At 37.0% G+C, this 16,458-nt stretch overlaps 1 protein-coding gene across 2 annotated transcripts in view; it reads right to left on the reverse strand.

The window, feature by feature from the left end:
• Nucleotides 1-4,065: 4,065 nt before the first annotated feature.
• The window catches only part of Dop1R2 (dopamine receptor 2), a 284,897-nt gene continuing 272,504 nt past the window's right edge, over nucleotides 4,066-16,458 (reverse strand). For both annotated transcript variants that reach the window (XR_012409186.1, XM_073961993.1), the window contains one exon: nucleotides 4,066-5,312. Coding sequence is in view for 1 of the 2 variants with exons in the window: in XM_073961993.1 (XP_073818094.1) it covers nucleotides 5,223-5,312 (90 nt within the window). In the remaining variant the exon portion in view is untranslated. The remainder of the gene's footprint in view (nucleotides 5,313-16,458) is intronic.

Below are 16,458 nucleotides of genomic sequence, written 5' to 3' on the forward strand. Positions count from 1 at the left end.
CCTGTTATCGTTCACACAATTTTTCGTAAAAACTTTAAACTTGTGGTCTAAAACCATTACTTCGATGAGACACATCTTTGGTCGTATTTTGTATGTATCCCCTTTACAGTAAATCCTGAGGTATAAAATAGGTGGCGAGGGGACCCCATGCTGCAATATTTGTATAAAACATTCAATTGGACAACTGAACTGAACATTTCTCTGTCATGATAGAGACAATTTGTAGCATGGGAGGAAATTGTGGTTCTCTACACAAAACCCATTATATATTAGGCAGTAGGCCCGTTATGTAGCAGACACATTATTGCAATTTGCATCAGGGGAAAGGCCAGTAGTTATTTTCCCATATGTAGGCTACGTTGCCGGTATATGCTCTCTAGGAAAATGGTATATGTCACCAGCTAAATAATATCAGATCATCATGCAAAATTAACCTAAACTTCATGCAACCTAAACTCGTACCTCATGCAAAATTTCGTGACTATTGAGCTATAATTGCGACCTCTAGCGAGTTTATGATTACACTACAAACAAAAAACTGGATATATTAGGCTGTAACTCTGTTATCTGATCACCTACATCTACATAATTGACATCAATGGAATGGTCCAAATATAACTCACGAGGGAGGAATGTGTCCTCAGGGACAAAGATATAAGCTGTATATTAAAAATTTTCACACAAAAGTTGTGGTCCATTTAACTCTCTAAATATTATCTGATCGCCATCTCAAATTGCAAGCATCTTCTTTGTCATATACTCTTCGCGTTGATCGGACTATAATTGCGACCTACAGAGCCGCTACAAAATTGGATAAATAATATGTTTTTGGTCCATTACACCCACTAAATATTTCACGATCATCACCAATGAAAATAGGGATCTATTCTGGTCTGAACCCGACCTCCATACAAAATTTCGTGGCGATCGGTCCATAATTGCGGCCTGGAGTTTGATTACAATTTATAATGGACAGACGGACGGACACACATCTCAAAATCGTTTTATCTCGTCGAGATATGAGATTGGTATACCACATTGGGGGTCTCCGACGAATATTTCGCTGAATTTTTCCCTAAACAAACATATAGTACCCTTTCCACATAGTAGTGTAGGGTATAAAAATATATACAAGGATTTGTATTCTAAATATCTCACCGAAATGGCTGAAATTTGGTATTAAGTCTTCGTATAGGTCCTCGTTTTCATATAGCCCCCATAGAACGGGTCCTCCCGATTTTTTGAAGGTTGTGAACATCACACTGAAATGGCTGACATTTTGTATTAAGTCTTCGTTGGGGGTATAAAACATTCCACCTGAAATATGACGATATAGGTCCACGCCTTCATATAGCCCCCATAGAATGGTACCTCCCGAATTCTGGTTTTTTGAAGGTTGTAGCCTGAATATCCCACCGAAATAATTGAAATTTGGTATTAAATTTTCGTTGGGGGTATACAACTTTCCTTTTGAAATATGACGGTATAGATCCACGTCTTCATATAGCCCCCATAGAACGATACCTCCCTATTTTCGGTATTTTGAAGGTTGAAATGACTGAAATTTGGCATTTAGTCTTTGTTGGGGGTGTAAAACTTTCCACCTGGAATTTGTCGGTGTAGATCCACGTCTTCATATAGCCCACATAGAATGGTACCTCCAGATTTCTGGTATTTTAAAGCTTGTGGCCTCAATATCCCTCCGAAATGGCTGAAATTTATTATTAAGTCTTCCTTGGGGGTAAAAAACTTTCCACCTTAAATTTTTCGGTTTAGGTTCAGCCTTTCATATAGCCCCCATAGAACGATACCTCCCGATTTTCGGTATTTTGATTGTTGTGGCTGTGGTTATACATTTCTCTATTTTATTGACTTGTCTGATGAGAATTTTAAACAGAACAAGTAGAAAAGTATCATTCGGCTTTCCCGACAGAGATATACCCTCAGCCTATGTGAATTGAAACTTTCATCTACGGCCAGATCGAATGTATTTAGGATCTTTTCAGAATTTTGAGACCCTTTTTGAACATTTGAACTTTCAGACAAAGATGTGGATTAGGATTAAAGTTTAAAAGTGTTTCGGTGGATATACTTGAAGGAATGGGCCGACATATTCCATTATGAAAGTGGATCTTATTTTGGGAGTCTTATCTTTTCGATAGATATCGCACCCACTAGTCATTTCAGTGGGTCATCGTATAACATTTGGACCAGTAGGCCAGGAATCATGACCTTGTCCACGGAAAACATAATATCGCTGTAAAAAGGACCACAAAGAAAAGCATCGGTATACATTTCCAAAGGATCTTCGAACAGACCCTAAACTGCACTTAGACACAAATGGTGAACTTTTGGGAGGAGAGGAGGGGAGAATACCAATTTGTCCATTTTAGGAGTTGAACTTAATTTTGACAAAATATTAGGAGATCCAAAGTTTCGACCAAATTGGTTACCCCGTTCAAGAAAGTGTATCGTGCATACCATTTTAGTGACATTTTTAAATTTTAGGGGGAAGTATTGGAAGTGGTAGACCGGTATTGCCCATCTTCGAACTGAAACTAAGTTTGGACAAATATGTCGAAGGCCAAATTTCCGACCAAATCGGTTGACCATTTCGAGATTTACGTGCTCTCCAGCCACTATATACGGTGCCATAGGGATTTTTTACAGCTTTTGGGCTGTTTTCTCAGGAAGTATTTACTTGCCCCTGAAAAACTTGTACCATCGTAAAGGGGGTCAGTGAATGCAATTTGCTTCAACAAAAATCAAAGTGATCCGAGAGCAGGTCTTAAAGTGAACTTATCCGAAATTTTGTATGAGAGGTACCCGAAGGAGTGGGTAAATATAGTCCATATTCGAACCTGATCTATACCAGGTAGATATATTAGGATGTGTAAAGTATGGACCCAATCGATCACTCCCTTATCCTGCACACAATTTTTCCGAACATTTTTGAACTTTTGTGGGGGTTGTACCTGAAGGAATGGACCGATATGGCTTATACTCGAACTTACACTAAGTTTGGACAAAATATAAGGTAGGCCAAATGTTGGACCGAATTGTTGAGTTATATTGTGACCCAACAACTACACACGGTGTCCTAGGGGTTTTTTACAACTTTCAAGTTATTTTGTCAGGAATTATGGCTTGTCCCTAATGAGTCTTGCATGGGGAACAGTGAATATAAGTTGTTACAACAACAATCAAAGCTATTCGGAGCTGGTCCTTAACTAAGCTTTTCCAAAATTTTATGTGGGAGGTACCCGAAGGAGTGGACTGATTGAGTCCATATTGGAACCTCATCTAATTCTGGTAGAAATTTCAGGATGTGCAAAGCATGGATTAAATCGGTTACTCCCTTCAAGAGTTATCGTGCACACAAATTTTCCGAACATTTTCGAACTTTTAAGGGGGATGTACGCGAAGGAGTGAACCGATATGGCCCATCTTCGAACTTAAACTAAGTTTAGTCAAAATATTATTTGGTTCGAATCGGTTAAACCGTTCGATAGTTATCGTGCGTACCAGCCAGTCAGACAGACGGAAGGACATTGCTTAATTGACCCCAAATTGTCCGAAACGGATTTCGTCGAAACATACTTGGAGTCTAAAACCATTATTTCGATGGTGCACATTTTGCCCGTATGAAATGCTGAGGGTAAAAAATTGTACTCACAAATATTTTTGTACCTATTATTGAAATATTTGTTGCATAAGAACATATTATTTTTTGCATATGCAAAATTTATGCATTTTGCATAATTTTGGATATGTCATATGTTTCGATTGCAATTAAATCAGAAGCCAAAAATATGCCCAGTCCCAAAATTTGACATGAATCGAACCAAAAAAGGGGTTTGGATAACATTCCGCTGTCTAATTCTTATATGTACATTTATCTCCTGCTCACCCGCCCACCTTATGGCAATTTAATAAGAATTTTAATTGTGATATTACTTTTCTGAATTAATAATATTATACTAAACAAATAATAATGAAATATGTGTTGCAAAACATTTTGATTTGTTTTTTTTTTTTTTTTTGTTAAATTTAATATTAAATATATTTTGGAAGACTACAAATGTGTTTTTTGTGTATGTGTGAGTATGTGTGTTGATTAAATAAACTAAACGTGTCTAAATGCAAATATTAAATTACTTTTTATAAAAAAAAAATGAAAAATAAATAACAAACTACAAACAAAGCTCTGACTAACCTTAAGGAATTATTATGTTATCACGTGTGAGAACAGCCGCTGATGAAGATAACGACGAATTTGAATGACTGCTGGAGTAATGATGTGAACTACTGCCACTGCCGAGAACATTACTTTCCACTTCCCCCAAGGCACCGTCATTATCGTTATCATTGTCAGCATCATCACTGATGCCATTTTCAACCTCATCATTCAATGAGAGTTTGCAAATTTCATCGACATCCTCAACGGTGGTAATTTGACTCGCACAACTTTGACGCATTGCCAGTTTTTGATGGCTGTGCGACTTGTGCATCATCATCAGCATTGACGAGGAAGACGGTGACGATGTTGATGCCGGTGCCGTTGTTTCATTACCCGTTTCCGTAGGTGTTCGATTCGCTCTTTCCGTGGGTGTTGATGTTGTTCCTGCTGCGGTTGGTGGATTCTTTGATGCGGTTGCAGCTGCTGCTGCCATCATTGCTGTTGTTGTGGCCAGAGCAATATTTGAGGAACTGTGAAATTTAGCAGTCGACAAGAAAGACACCTTGTTCGGTGGTGGTGGTATCGTAATGGGCGTCAGGGCAAATGTACAATGTTTGCTCGAGGGCCCAGCAGTCATGGGTGTTGTGGCCGCACTCAATGATCCGGGTGAATTGAGCGCAGTGTGGTGTGGCGAGAGACCAGAGTTTAGTGACAAACTTGTCATGGACGAAGGCGTCAAGGCATTGGCACTGGCTGTACCCGTTGGCACCGGTGGTGTTATGGTCACAATGGCTTTGGTGATATTTGACATTGTGGTGGCTGCACCAAAGTGTACACCCGATGATCTTCGTCGTTGACGATGATTGTGGCGATGAAAACTTTGACACCTTGTACAGGTTCTGGATTCACGCTGTTGCAGTTGCGGTGATTGTTGCTGCTGCTGTGAAGGATGGTGGTGGTGATGATGATGATGGTGGTGTAGAACACTGTTTCTACCGCAGTTGCTGCTCCCGCTACAGGAACTGCAACTGCTAAGCTGGCGTCACATCATCGTTCGATTGTCATTGAATTGGTTCACTGATTGATAGCCAAAGGATGTGGAGGCAGCCACCATTGCAGCAGCCACATGACACTGGTATGAAGAAAAAAAAATACCAAACGTCCATCCATGATGATGAGTTATGGCCACAGGAAATTGTTAAACAAGAAAAATAATAAAAGAGAGAAAAAAGAGACAAACAAATGCAATAAACATTTATTAATAATTTTCGTTTTTGGCATATTCAACAAATAAAACAATCATAAAGTTGAATTCCCTTTTTATTGTTATTGTTGTTTTTGTGTTTAAACGGATGAATACTGAAAAAGTTAAAATATCTTTTTTATGGCGGCCCAATGTTTGACAATGTCCGGATTTTTATGGGTTATGAATAAATTTAACGAGTACATGGTGCCCAGGGTCTGTTGAGAGAGTTTTTTGTGTCTGATAAAGGAAGGCAGGACATACATTTCTGTTAGCTTGTTTTTCTGTAAATCCTCCTCCACCTTCTTTCTCCCCCAGCTAATGGCGGATGACGAATTAACAAATGACAACAATGAAATAAAATGAATAAAGCTTTTGTTAAAAAAAAACAACGAAACGAAACAGACATTAATTAATTTATTATTGACCAATTAGCATTTCTTTTTTTTGCCAGAAAGTTTTTTATGGTTGTTGTTGGCTTTAATATAATTTTTATATGGATTTTTATTGCTATGTGAAATCATGGCAATGCTTAGTTCATTCAATGTAATTACTGCTTCGCTGCCAACCAACGTTTGTGGCTAATTGCTGTGTAATTTCTAATAAATGCTGAGCTTGCAGAATGTGAACCCCTTAATGTAAAAGTGAGTGAAAAATAATATTAAATATAAATAATGCTAACCGACCTACCATAACTAGATTAACAGATAAACGTATTATTATAATCAATTAGTTATAATTTAATTATTTGTTAATAATAATTTGATTTCCAATAAAAACACGTGTGGTTGTAAGCTATGGAAACTAATGACTTATATGTGGAGGTTTTAGGGTTCCTCCAGGGAATGTATTTTACATTGATTTGGAAGGAATGATATTTGTCTCGGTGCCTCCATGGGATGCATATATTAAACATATATATATTAAAAAACTCGTTAAGTTCGGTCGGGCCGAACTTTTGCGCCCTCCAACATGTACTGTGTTGAAACAAAGGTGGAATAATTAGTTTGCTTTGTTTATAAAAGAAATAAGCTGCTCCACCATATTCCGAATAAACAAGTAAAAAAGTAACAGACAGAATTGAAACTTTAATCTACGGTCGAATGTATTTAACGCCTTTTAGAATTTTGTGGGCCGTTTTGGACATTTCAACTTGCCGCTAAAACTGAGGATTTTAACAAGTCAGAGTAGGCTATAGTCGGACGGAGCCGACCATGTAATACCCTACACCACTTTCCTTGGGCACTAGTTTTCCACTGAATCCAGTTGATATGATTGCGACAAATTTTTGCCGTCCGGTCATACATACATAAGTTGATATACAAGATAACATACCAGAGATATAGCACATACATACGCCGTCATTACTGGAAACGTTAGGTGTTATTTTCTTTTTTTTAATAATGGGCACATACACCGTTTTGGCTATATGTACAATGTACATATATACATGTTTTTTTAAATTTAATTTTATAAAGAACGAAATATGAAAAAACATTTAGAAGTAGTTTTCGCTGATTTTTACCCAATCATCCAATGAAAAAAGGACCAGTTTTTATGGTATTACAATTTGTGGGTATTACATTACTTTTGACCAAAGGTAGCACAAAAATTTCAAGACTAGTATATCATTGCAATTTGCATCAATTTAAATTGTGAGAATTTCGCTCGAGATTTTGTAGCATAGCAACTAAATGTAGTTCTTTACAAGCAAATTAAAAAAAAAATAGAGAAACACATTTACATGTTATACAGTGCTTCCGTTATCTAACCGCTACATTGATATAATTTGCATCAAAAGAGAGGTCACGAGTTTCGTTTTCGTAATTTGTCAGAATATGTCCACCAGAAATTTAAATGTGGAGCCAAAATTAATTTTTTATATTTTTCCCACAAAAGTTTTGGTTAGTTTTACCCGCTAAATATTATCCGATCATTATCCAAAATTATTGGCATTGTCCTTGACCAAATCTCTGACCTCGTGCATAAATTTTTCAGTATTGAACTATATCTGCGAACTTTAGCGTGAATGTAATTACACTGCTCACATATAACTCTGTTATCTTACGTGGTCAACATAATTGAAATCAATGGAAAGGGCAGAAGACGGTCTTTTAAATATAACTCACGTTGTCGTTCAGGATATAATACCCATTTTACACAACAGGTTTGGTCCATTTAACCCGCTAAATATTTGCTGATTATCATGTTAAATTCCAAGCTTCTTCTTCATCGTAAACCAAAACCTCACATAAAATTTCGCGTCGATCAGACTATCATTGCAAGTTTGTAGCATCGGAGGAAAATATGGTTATCTACACAAAACCCATTATATAAAAGGCACTAGGTCCGTTATGTAGCAGACACGTTATTTGCAATTTGCATCAGAGGAAAGGTCAGTAGTTCTTTTTCTCTATGTAGGCTACTTTGCCGGCATATCTGATCGTCGAGATATGAAGATTGGTATACCACATTGGGGGTCTACGATGAATATTTCGCGGTGTTACATCAATTTTTCCCAAAACAAACTTATAATACCACATAGTGGTGTAGGGTATAAAAAGTGTTGCGTAGGAGGTACTTAAAGGAATGGACCGACATAGTCCATTATGGGAGTGGATCTTATTTTAGAGTCATATCTTTTTGATATATATATAGCGGCCACTAGTCATTTCAGTGGGTCAAAGTATAACTTTTGGACCAGTGTGCCAGGAAGCATGGTCTGGTCCACGGAAAACATAATATGGCTGTAAACAGGACCATAACGAACAGCATCGGTATACACTTTCAAAAGATTGAACTTTTGTGGGGGAGTTACCCTAAGGAGAAGATCGATATCGGCCATTTTAAAAGTTAAACTAAATTGGACAACATATTAGGAGATCCAAAGTTTGGAACAAATTGGTTGCCCCGTTGAATAGATATCGTGCATGCCATTTTAGTGAAATTTTTTAAATATTGGGGGGTAGTACCGAAAGTTGTTGTCCATCTTTGAACTGAAACTAAGTTTGGACAAAATATGACCAAGTCCAAATATTTTACCAAATCGGTTGATCAGTTCGAGAGTTAAGTGCTCTCCAGCGACTACATATGGTGCCATAGGGGTTTTTACAATTGTACAACTTCGATAGCAGGTCTTAAAATGAATTCTTCCAAAATTGTGTGTGGGAGGTACCCGAAGGAGTGGACAAATATAGTCTATATTCAAAACTGATATACATCTGGTAGATATATAAGGATGTGTAAAGTATGGACAAAATCGGTCACTCCGTTCAAGAGTTATCGTGCGCACAAGTTTTCCGAACATTTTTGAACATTTGTGGGGGAGGTACCTGAAGGAGTGGGCCGATATTGCCTATCTTCGAAATTTAATTAAGTTTGAACAAAATATTACGAAGCAAAATTTTGGACTAACTCGGCAGATCCGTTCGAGAGCCACTTCACACGTTGCAATAGGGTTTTTTGAAACTCTCAGGCTATCTATTTCCTCTGGAAGTGTGAACTTGCTCCAGATAAAAGTTGTACCGTCGTATGGGGGGCGGAGAATACAAGCTGTTACAACAAAAATCCAAGCGATTCGAGAGCAGGCCTTAAAATGACCTTGTCCGAAATTTTGTGTGGGAGGTACCCGAAGGAGTGAACCGATTGAGTCCATATTTTAACCCCATCTAAGTCTGGAAGGAATTCCATAATGCGCAAAGAATGGACCACAAGGGTTACTCCTTTCATGAGTTATCGTGCCCACAAATTTCCGAACATTTTCGAACTTTTGTGCGGGAGGTACCGGAAGGAGTGGACCGATATAACCCATCTTCGAACTTAAACGACAAAATATTACGAAAGCCAAATTTTATGCCGAATAGGTTGATCCGTTCGAGAGTTATCGTGCGCTCCAGACAGACAGACGGACGGACATGGCTAAATCAACCATTATTTCAATGAAAGTGTATATACCCTCGTTAGCATAAATGCTTAGGGTATAACCATAACTACCCACATTTCGATCCAAAGTTGTGACAACGAGTCCGCGATATACAAAAAAGTGTGCGGTACCGTTACAGGAGGGCATTATTAAATCGAGGATCTATACCGCTAATTCTCTGTAGGAATGTTTTATACCCCTAGCGAAGACTAAATACCACCTTTCAGCCGTTTTGGTGTGATAATGTTGCTAAAACCTGGAACATATGGAAAATCGGGAAGTACCGTTCAATGGGGGCTATATTATTAAGGCTTCCAACGAAGACTAAATACGAAATTTAACCTATTTCGGTGTGATAATGAGGCTAAAACCTTGAAAATACCGAGAATAGGGAGGTGACGTTCTATGTGGTCTGTATCAAAAGGTAGACCTATACCAACAAACTTCAGGGAGAGAGTTTAATGCTACCAACGAAGACTAAATACAAAACTTCACAAATTTCGAGGTGATAAAGAAGCTAAAACCTTGAAAATACCGAAAAGCGGGAGGCACTGTTCTTTTGTGGTCATATAAAAACTAGGTACTCGAAGACTAAATAAGTAAATTAAACCATTTCGGTGTGATAATGACAAATTTCAGGTGAACAGTTTTATACCCCCAACGAATACGAAATACCTGAAACGGGATGTAACCATTCTATGGGGTTATATGAAAACTTGGACCTATTTTGACAATTTTGAGTGGAGAAGTTTTGTGACCACCGGGAATCTTAATTGTCAAATTACAGATAGTTCGGTCAACAAAAGTAGCTAAACTTTTAAAAACACCTAAAATCGCAAGGTACCTTTATGTGCGGGCAAAACCCAAACACGGACATATGTATGTTTAAAATTTAGAATTATTGAATTTTAGAATGATATAGAATTTTTATGACCACTGCGAACAACTAACAGGTATTTCCGTAAAAAATTTAGCTAAAATTTTTAAAATACCGAAAATCGGGAGGTACCTTTATATGAGGTTTATAGCAGAACATGTTTACAATTTTTGATATAGAATTTTTGTGACCACTAAGAACCTCAAATGCCAGCTAACAGGTAGTTTCGTAAAAAATTTAGCTAACATTTTCAAAATACAGAAAATCGGGAGGTACGGTTATATGAGGCAAATTTTTAGTGGAGGTGTTTTGTAACTGCAGAAAAGTGTAGCAAGAAGCCTCAACATACGAACATCGGGAGGAACCATGGGCCGATATAGCCCATCTTCGAACTTGACCTGCCTATGAAAAAAAGACACTCAGATGCAGAATTTTAGCGTTCCAGCTATATTATTGCATTATGACTTATCTTGGTGCCTCTTTCGTCTCCCCGTTGTGTTAAAAACTTTAAAAAGTTGTAACCCACATCGCATTATGAAAAAGCAAGCAATGAGAAAAACAAATCCCTCTAAAGTTGACGATATCCGCAAAAGTATTAGGGATCATGATCGGCACCTGGAATGTTTTGACTATTTATAGAGAAGGTGCAGTTTACACACTGACGGATAGATGTACTTGCAAAGTATAAGGCCGATATTACTTCCATACATGAAATACGATGGATTGGGAAGACGTCACAACAGCACCTAAAGGTGATGGACTGTATTATGGCGGTCATGATATTAAGCATGCGTTGGTTGAGGATTTGTAGTTAGTCGGAGGTTAAAACATATTTTCTCCATCCTTACACTTGGTACAATTCTGATAAAAGCAATTGTTTTCAACATCAATTTATTTGCCCTCATGCTCTCTCTGAACGAGCAGGCCAAATATATATATTTTACTAGCGCTTAAAAGAAAAATATGTCCATTGTCCTTCCATGACATTAAAATTATTCTAGGCGATTTTAATGCGAATATTGGAAAGTAGTATATGTTTCAGCCTCCACAGTGAATATTCTGACAATGAAATGAGGGTGGTAGACTTCGCGACAGCAAAAAAACATGGTAGTTCGCAGTACCAGATTTAAGCATCTTGACCTTCGTAAGGACACCTGGCTGTCACCTGATCAAGAATGAGAAATCATGTTGATCATGTTGTGGTAGATAGAAGATATTCATCGAGTGTGTTAAATGTACGATCGTTTCTAAAAGCAAGCATAGACTCGGATCAGCAATCGCATCAAATAAAGTACGAAAATATACAACACTAAAGTTAGCACAATTGCTTAATGAAGGCACTCCTCGTTCCGATAACTTGCCAGCACAGTGGCAAAATATTGCCCACTCCATGCAAACAGCCTCAAAATCCACACCTGGGTACTAGAGACCTGCATCCTGGAACCTATGGTATGATCGAAAGTGTCGTCCTGTTACCGAAGCAATGCGTAGCGCACGAGATTAGCATAGGGAGAGAGGAACGACTTTAACGCAGTTAACAAAAAGATACTGAAAAACAGGTGCGTGAACAAAATTGAGATGTACAAGAGCCAGGATGAAGTCCGAAAATTCTAACGAAGAGTGAAGCATCAGACAGTTGGCTATGGTAGAGATGTTTGGCTTCTGTAGAGACCAGTAAGCAAAGCAGGCAGCAGGAGCCGATGGCTTACCAGCCAAGTTGTTCACAACCGGAGCCGGCACGCATATAAGGTGTATACATCACCACCTGGCAAGAATAACGGGTATCCGACAATTGTATCCTGAGTATTCTGTGCTCCGTCAGCAAAAAAGAAGATAAGACTGTGTGTATTATGTGAACGACTAAATCCAATGTTGAACGAAATAATTGGGTCATACCAATGCGATATTTACCTTGCGGTAAATCCTGGAAAAGACCCATGAGATGTAGTTCGACACTAACCATATTTTTGTCGATTATTGATCAGCATTCGACAGCTCCCAAGCACTCAAAGTTCCAGCCCTGTATGAATTGGTATTCCTGCAGTTCTCATTTGGTTTTGTGAACACACTAACTGATACTCAGTTTTCAGTTAAATAGGAAAGAATCTCTCCGAACTATTTAGTACCAACAGAAGATTCAGACAAGGAAAAAGACTTTCGATATGCAAACGTTAAAATAAATGCTATAATATCAACAATAAGCACATTTTACTTGCTTATGCTGATGACATGAACATCATGGGTAGATCAGTTTAAAAATTAATTGATACCTTTAAAAAAGTCAAAAGAGAATCTGCTAAAGTGGATCTGACAGTTCAATAGATCTCGGACCAGCAGTGGAAGTTGTTGTCTATAATTTTGAGCTGGTCAAAGACTACGATACTAAAATATGGATGACGACCCTAAGCACACGGATAAGAATCGCTCAATGGAATGTAAGGACGCTCCGGATACATCAAGGCTAACTAAATTAGAAACACAAATTGCTAAGTTCAAAATGGATGTTACAGAACTCATAATTGAAAAAATGGAGATCTGGTTATTTGCTACGGTAAGGAGGCTAGAAGCAAAAGCGGGGTCTACTTAGTAATATAAAAACAAAATCGAACATCATCTCCTGGCTTGTCATATCAGATGGCCTAATCACTTCAAGATTCGGAAGCAACTTTAAACAAGTTAGCAAAGGCTATAGTAGGGACAGGGCATCCAAATACACTTGGACATCCCCAAATAGCCAAGCCCGTAATCAAATTGACCATTTCATTCAGTTTGGCATAGATCATGTGTTGTGTTGTTAACAGTGACCAGATTGAGACACCTCCATAGCATGGTTTTTTAACGGTTCAACAACATCTTCTGGCGACGAAAATCGTTGACTATGCCTTTTTTTCTAGATGTGTGGGGATCAAATTAAGTCATTATGTGCCAAGTCACGCTTGTACGGCGGATGACCCAACAATTCCACATTTTGTTCGGTCCAAAATGCGCTGTTTTGAATCGATGAAAATTAAATTAAAAATTAAAATTTGAATTAACAAAATACTAAAAATATTTAGAAGTAGCATCGATACCGTATCGGTCAATGAAAAATGGGTCAATATTTGAAGCATTGCATAAATACATATGTTCCCACAACATCCCTTAAGGGACAAGGGAGACTTCTCTCATATCAATGGGTATACACCAATTCATATTGGCTAGATGATATGGACCTACTTTTTATCGCCTTCGTCATATTTTGCCCAAATTTAATTTCAGTTCGAAGATGGGCAATACCGGTCCACAATTTCCGGTGCTTCCCCCCAACATTTAAAAACTGTCACAAGAATGGTATATACGATATCTCTTGAACGAAGCAACCAATTCGGTCCAAACTGTGGATCTCATAAAATATTGTCCAAATTTAGTTTAACTTCTAAAATTTCCCATATCGGTCTTCTTCTTAGGGTACCTCCCCCACAAAAGTTCAATATTTGTGTCTAACTGCAATTTTGGGGTCGGTTCGAAGATCCTTTAGAAATGTATAACGATGCTGTTCCTTGTGGTCGTGTTTACAGCGATATTATGTTCACCGTGGGCAAGTCCATGCTCCCGGCATACTGTTCCAAAAGTTTTTCCGATGACGCACTAAAGTGACTAGTGAGCGCGATGCTATCAAAAAGATATGACTTCCAACATTAGATCCACTTCCATTATGGACAATTTCAGTCCATTCCTATAAGAACCTCCTTCGCAACACTTTTGAACTTGGCAAGTTCAAATGACCAAAAAGGGCCACAAAATTTGTAAGAGACCCTAAATACGTTCGATCTGTCCGTAATTAATGTTTCAATTTACATAGGATAAGGGTATATCTCTGTCGGCAAAGCCGTCTGATACTTTTTTACTTGTTTTCTATAAATATTTATTCAAACAAAGCAGTTTTAAATTTTTAAATAGAAAAATATCAAAACAAAAAAGAAAATCGCAGTCGATGCGGAACTTTTTTTCACAGAATCTACTTAGAAAACGCGTTTTCGTTATCAGCACAATTTTCCCCACATGGTACCGGGGTGGTATTTTTGTTTATAGCCCTAAAGCACATATTAGCCTGTAATTTTGCTATTTTACCACGTTCATCAACATATTTGGCATCAATGGAAAGTCAAGAGTTCTTCTTCTAACTGTAAATTACGTGCGTGGAGCATATCTTCCAGCTATAGAGATATATTCGTTATACTAAAAATTCTACCAATTTTCACACAAAAGTTTTGGTCCGTTTAACCAGCTAAATATTATCTGATCATCATGATAATGCTTCTTCTCTGTCATAACCTCAATCCTTACTAAAAATTTCACTCTGGTCGGACCATTATTGCTGCCTCTAGAGCAGCTACATAATTGTTGAAAAACTTAGTTTTTGGTCTATTTCACCTCCTAAATACTTCACGATCATCACAAATACCAATCTCCATTGAAAATATAGTGACGATTTGTCCATAATATCGACCTGGAGTTTGATTAAAATGTTTAATGGACGGACGAACGGACAAACATCTCAAAATCACCTTATCTCGTCGAGATATTTATTTTAATACACCACATGGGGGTGTTACATGAGTTTTCGGAAAAAAGAACTTATAATACCCTGTCCACATTGTGGTGTAGGGTATACAAATATTTGTTTGAAAAAATTTATGAATAAAAAAAAATTGTCTCAAAAATTATTCCCTAAAATAATGTTTATTCCATTCAAATATTGAAAAATACCATGCACAAACCACTTTCAAAAAATTTTGATTTTTTTTAATTATAACCTTCAAAAAGCGTTTACGACATTTTTATAATACTCAGATATACAGAAAATTAGTGAGAAACAAATGTTTGTGTATCTCATGTGGCTCTAAAGTCTATTTTCAATTATATATCTGCCAACAAATTATATATCTGTCTAAAAATTGCCCATAATTCTGACAAATTTAAATTTTAAAATCATTTTGTGCGTGAGGTTTTTTTACCGAATCAACTTACAAATATTTTTTTATGAAATCTTATGTAGAAACACATTACGCTGTACATGCATACATATCGTCGGTGTCATGCTTAAGTGTTCCATACGCCATTTGTCTGATTCGAGAAAAGTTCAAGTTAACGTTTGAGCCCATACGGATTAAAAGAGGTACAAAAATCCAATACTTTAAGAGCTCAGTTCTACTTAACTAAACTCAAAGAATATATCAGTATTTTATTTTAGTCAGATATCTCCGATAGTCTAGAAGTTATGGCCGATTTTTATAATTGCAAAAGGTTGCTGAATTGTTCCATGGGTTCTTTTTTCGTGTGTTTGGCTGTTTGTGTCAAATGGAACACATTTTGTCACATTTTAACAGAACCACTTTTTATCAATTGTGTTCTACCTCCCTTATTTGAAGTGCTACTGTGAGGTTGAAAATTCACGTCTTCAAATGAAACATTTATATGAGAAAATAAATACTTTAAGGACTATTATGGGTCTCCTTAACATTTATTTATTTGAAATATATAGAAGTAGCGTAGAATATGAGGTAAACATTTCGATCGGAACTGATTTTTGCATTTCTAATGTAACATAAAAACTTTCAACGATTTTTTCTTAAAATACCATTTTTGTAGTCGGTGTCTACGCTAACTTCAAGACGAATGAACGTATCTGCGTGTATTTTTGTTGGCTTAAATCAAAATCTTGTCTTAAAACGAGGGAATTTTTTTATAAAATGCGTTACCTTAAGCGAAAAGAAATTGTGGTTTTCATATAAAATTACATTATTCAAAAATACTCAAGCAATCAAATATTCAAAAATATTTAGATTTAAAAACTATTATTCTTCAGTTTTTAAGCCCAGTCCTTTAAAATAATTTGTTCCATACGCCACATTATTCGTGCAATTTTTTGTTCCAAATGCCATGATTTTTGGGGCGGAACAATTCGTTTTTTTTTTCTCTTTTTGTTCCATACGTCACTCGGCATGGATATGGAACAAAAAAGTTCAAAGTTGTTTTGTTCCATTCGCCAGGCTTTATGACAGAAAAGACAGAATTTTTTGCGTCACAAAGCGGATATGGAACTTACTGACATCTGAATATCTCAAAAACTATAGAAGATAGAAGAAAACCGATTAAAAACTCTGAAAGAGCATGGTTTAAAATCTAGTAAGGTACCTTTATCTCAAAATTTCAAAAATGGCGTATGGAACACTTAAGCATGACACCGACGATAT

The sequence above is a fragment of the Musca autumnalis genome, unplaced genomic scaffold (assembly GCF_047663935.1).
Source record: "Musca autumnalis isolate F117 unplaced genomic scaffold, ASM4766393v1 scaffold_1, whole genome shotgun sequence".
NCBI classification, from domain to species: Eukaryota; Metazoa; Arthropoda; class Insecta; order Diptera; family Muscidae; genus Musca; species Musca autumnalis.